Raw genomic sequence first — 2,176 nt, forward strand, 5'->3', positions numbered from 1 at the left:
CCCCCCCCCCCACCTGTCCACTCACCTGTCTCCAGTCAATCATTAATGTCTCCAGTCAGACAGGAAACGGGGAGGTCAACACGGAAACCAACCCTTCCCAACACCAGGGCATCTCCATCTTAGTTTGCTGCTGTGTGCTTTGGCTGGCCGCGGATCAGAAGCAGGAGTTTGTAGCTGATTGTTCCTCGCAGGGCTGTCTGTGTTTGTTATGTGACAGGTGGGACGGAGAACAGCCGAGCATTAGACCGAGAATGGGAAGAGGAGCCAACTGTAGCTGGGTTGGGCCTGAGATCCCTCTGTCGTCACAGATCTTCAGTAGTAAGTAAAGGGCTCTACCAGAGCCATAGTTAGGAGTAACGGCGTTAATACTCAACAATCATCCATAATCCCAATTTCAGCTCTGCTTGGATTTGCGTTCAGCAGTTTTGTTTTGGAAGCAGACCGGTGGTTGATTTTTCTGTCCGAAAAACAACACCGCTATGACCGTGAGAACAGGGCCAATCACAGTTATGAAGCTCATAATGTGCCAACATCTTTGAGGTTTTGACGTAATGTTGTATATATGTAATGCAATATAGTTTGAAGTGTATTTTCTTCTGAAAAGGCTGTACAGAAGGATTTTGGACGTAGCAAGTGCAACTAAAAATAAAATCCTTTTATTACTATAGAAACAATAGAATCCATTTTTTTAACAACATTTAGCATTTAACAAAATTATATCATTTAGCATTTTTATGAATAAATGATGAGCAATAGGACATTACAATTACAATAACAATTACTTTTTGGTATCTGCAACTGAGACATACTGTATATGCCATTGTCTCCCTAAAATGTGATGATATACATCCTGTTATTGTATTTCTTTTCAGGACTTATGATTCTGTAAATGTCAAAGACACCGTCGTAAAGATAACTGGTTACAGTAAACCCAGAGTGTGAAATTTGTGTGGGTTTGCAGTGGGACACATCCAACCGTGGAGGACGAAAACAGATGCTGGTTTTGACTAGCATTAACATCATCTTGGCGTTCTCAGGAGGGAGTATGGAGAAAGGGTCACCCAAGTGCAGTGCTTAGCATAAGTGAATACACTAGGCTAAAGTTGACTAAAAAGAGGAATAAAAAAAGTCATCTTTTGGAAATTGATCTTAATGCCCTAATTAAAAAAATAGAAAAACTCCAACCTTTAAGGACACAAATTTCTTTGTCAATAAATAATGTATCATAAATAAATAAATGTTCTTCCTTAAAATACAGGGGGCATAAGTATACACACCCCCTTGTTAAATTCCCACAGAAGCAGGCATTTTTAAAGGCCAGTTATGTCATGGATCTGGGATAGTTTTCATCCTGATAAAGTTAAAATACCCCCCCCCCCCATCACATACCCCCTTCACCATACCTAGAGATTGGCATGGTTTTATTTACATTGAGAGATAATTTTATGGAAAATCTCTAGGTATGTGATGATGGGGGGGGGGTATTTTAATTCTAAGGCATATTGCTTCAAAAGTCCTGCCGTGACTGCAATATCATATTATTACATTATCATCGTGTGGATGAGATCAACACAGCTGCAGGGCACATGTTAACTGTTGGAGTAACGCAGCTTGGATGCCGTTACACAGTTCAACAGAACTAAACAGTATAACCAAGGGGCGTTGGACTGGGGGGGGGGGGGAATAGGGGGAGTAACCAGAGCCCTCATGTGAGGAGGGCCCAAAACGATGCTAGAATGAATAGCTGTGGAATGCTGGGAGGTAGCCCGTAAAAAATGCTTTTCTATAGTGCCCAGAATCTTGCGCTACATCCCTGGTATAATCCCTCCTGTCAAAAAGAAGGGGGTAAACATCTAACAGTAGAGCGACACAATCTGCCCTAAGAAGGGACTGTGTAGTCCCTCTTAGGATCAGTGCTTTTAGTCACCTATACTTCTCTGTAAGAGCTTGTGATTTATGGAACACCGCACCAAATCAGATAAGAAGTTGTACTTGCCAACACACTTTCTCCTTAAGGACTGGGCAGCCAGACATGTGAACATGTGTTTTTGAGTGTTTTTAATGTGCTTTTGTAAAATGTATTTTATGGCTGACTTGACCATATTGACTTGACAAGGCCAAGAAAGGGGAGGTAACCTTGGCCTTTATGACTCCAGATTGGCCCATCTGAGCATTC

General features: G+C 41.7%; 1 protein-coding gene and 2 long non-coding RNA genes across 3 annotated transcripts in view; 1 reads left to right on the forward strand and 2 right to left on the reverse strand.

Annotated features, from left to right (window-relative positions):
• LOC116693090 (uncharacterized) overlaps positions 1-2,176 on the reverse strand; it is a 124,584-nt gene that overhangs the window by 72,595 nt on the left and 49,813 nt on the right. The window lies entirely within an intron of this gene.
• The window catches only part of LOC116693091 (uncharacterized), an 18,253-nt gene that overhangs the window by 9,204 nt on the left and 6,873 nt on the right, over positions 1-2,176 (reverse strand). The window lies entirely within an intron of this gene.
• LOC116693089 (organic solute transporter subunit alpha) overlaps positions 99-2,176 on the forward strand; it is an 8,173-nt gene continuing 6,095 nt past the window's right edge. The window contains exon 1 of the mRNA XM_032521792.1: positions 99-318. Within this exon, the coding sequence (XP_032377683.1) occupies positions 252-318 (67 nt within the window). The 5' untranslated portion in view covers positions 99-251. The remainder of the gene's footprint in view (positions 319-2,176) is intronic.

The sequence above is a fragment of the Etheostoma spectabile genome, chromosome 7 (genome assembly GCF_008692095.1).
Source record: "Etheostoma spectabile isolate EspeVRDwgs_2016 chromosome 7, UIUC_Espe_1.0, whole genome shotgun sequence".
Lineage (NCBI taxonomy): Eukaryota > Metazoa > Chordata > Actinopteri > Perciformes > Percidae > Etheostoma > Etheostoma spectabile.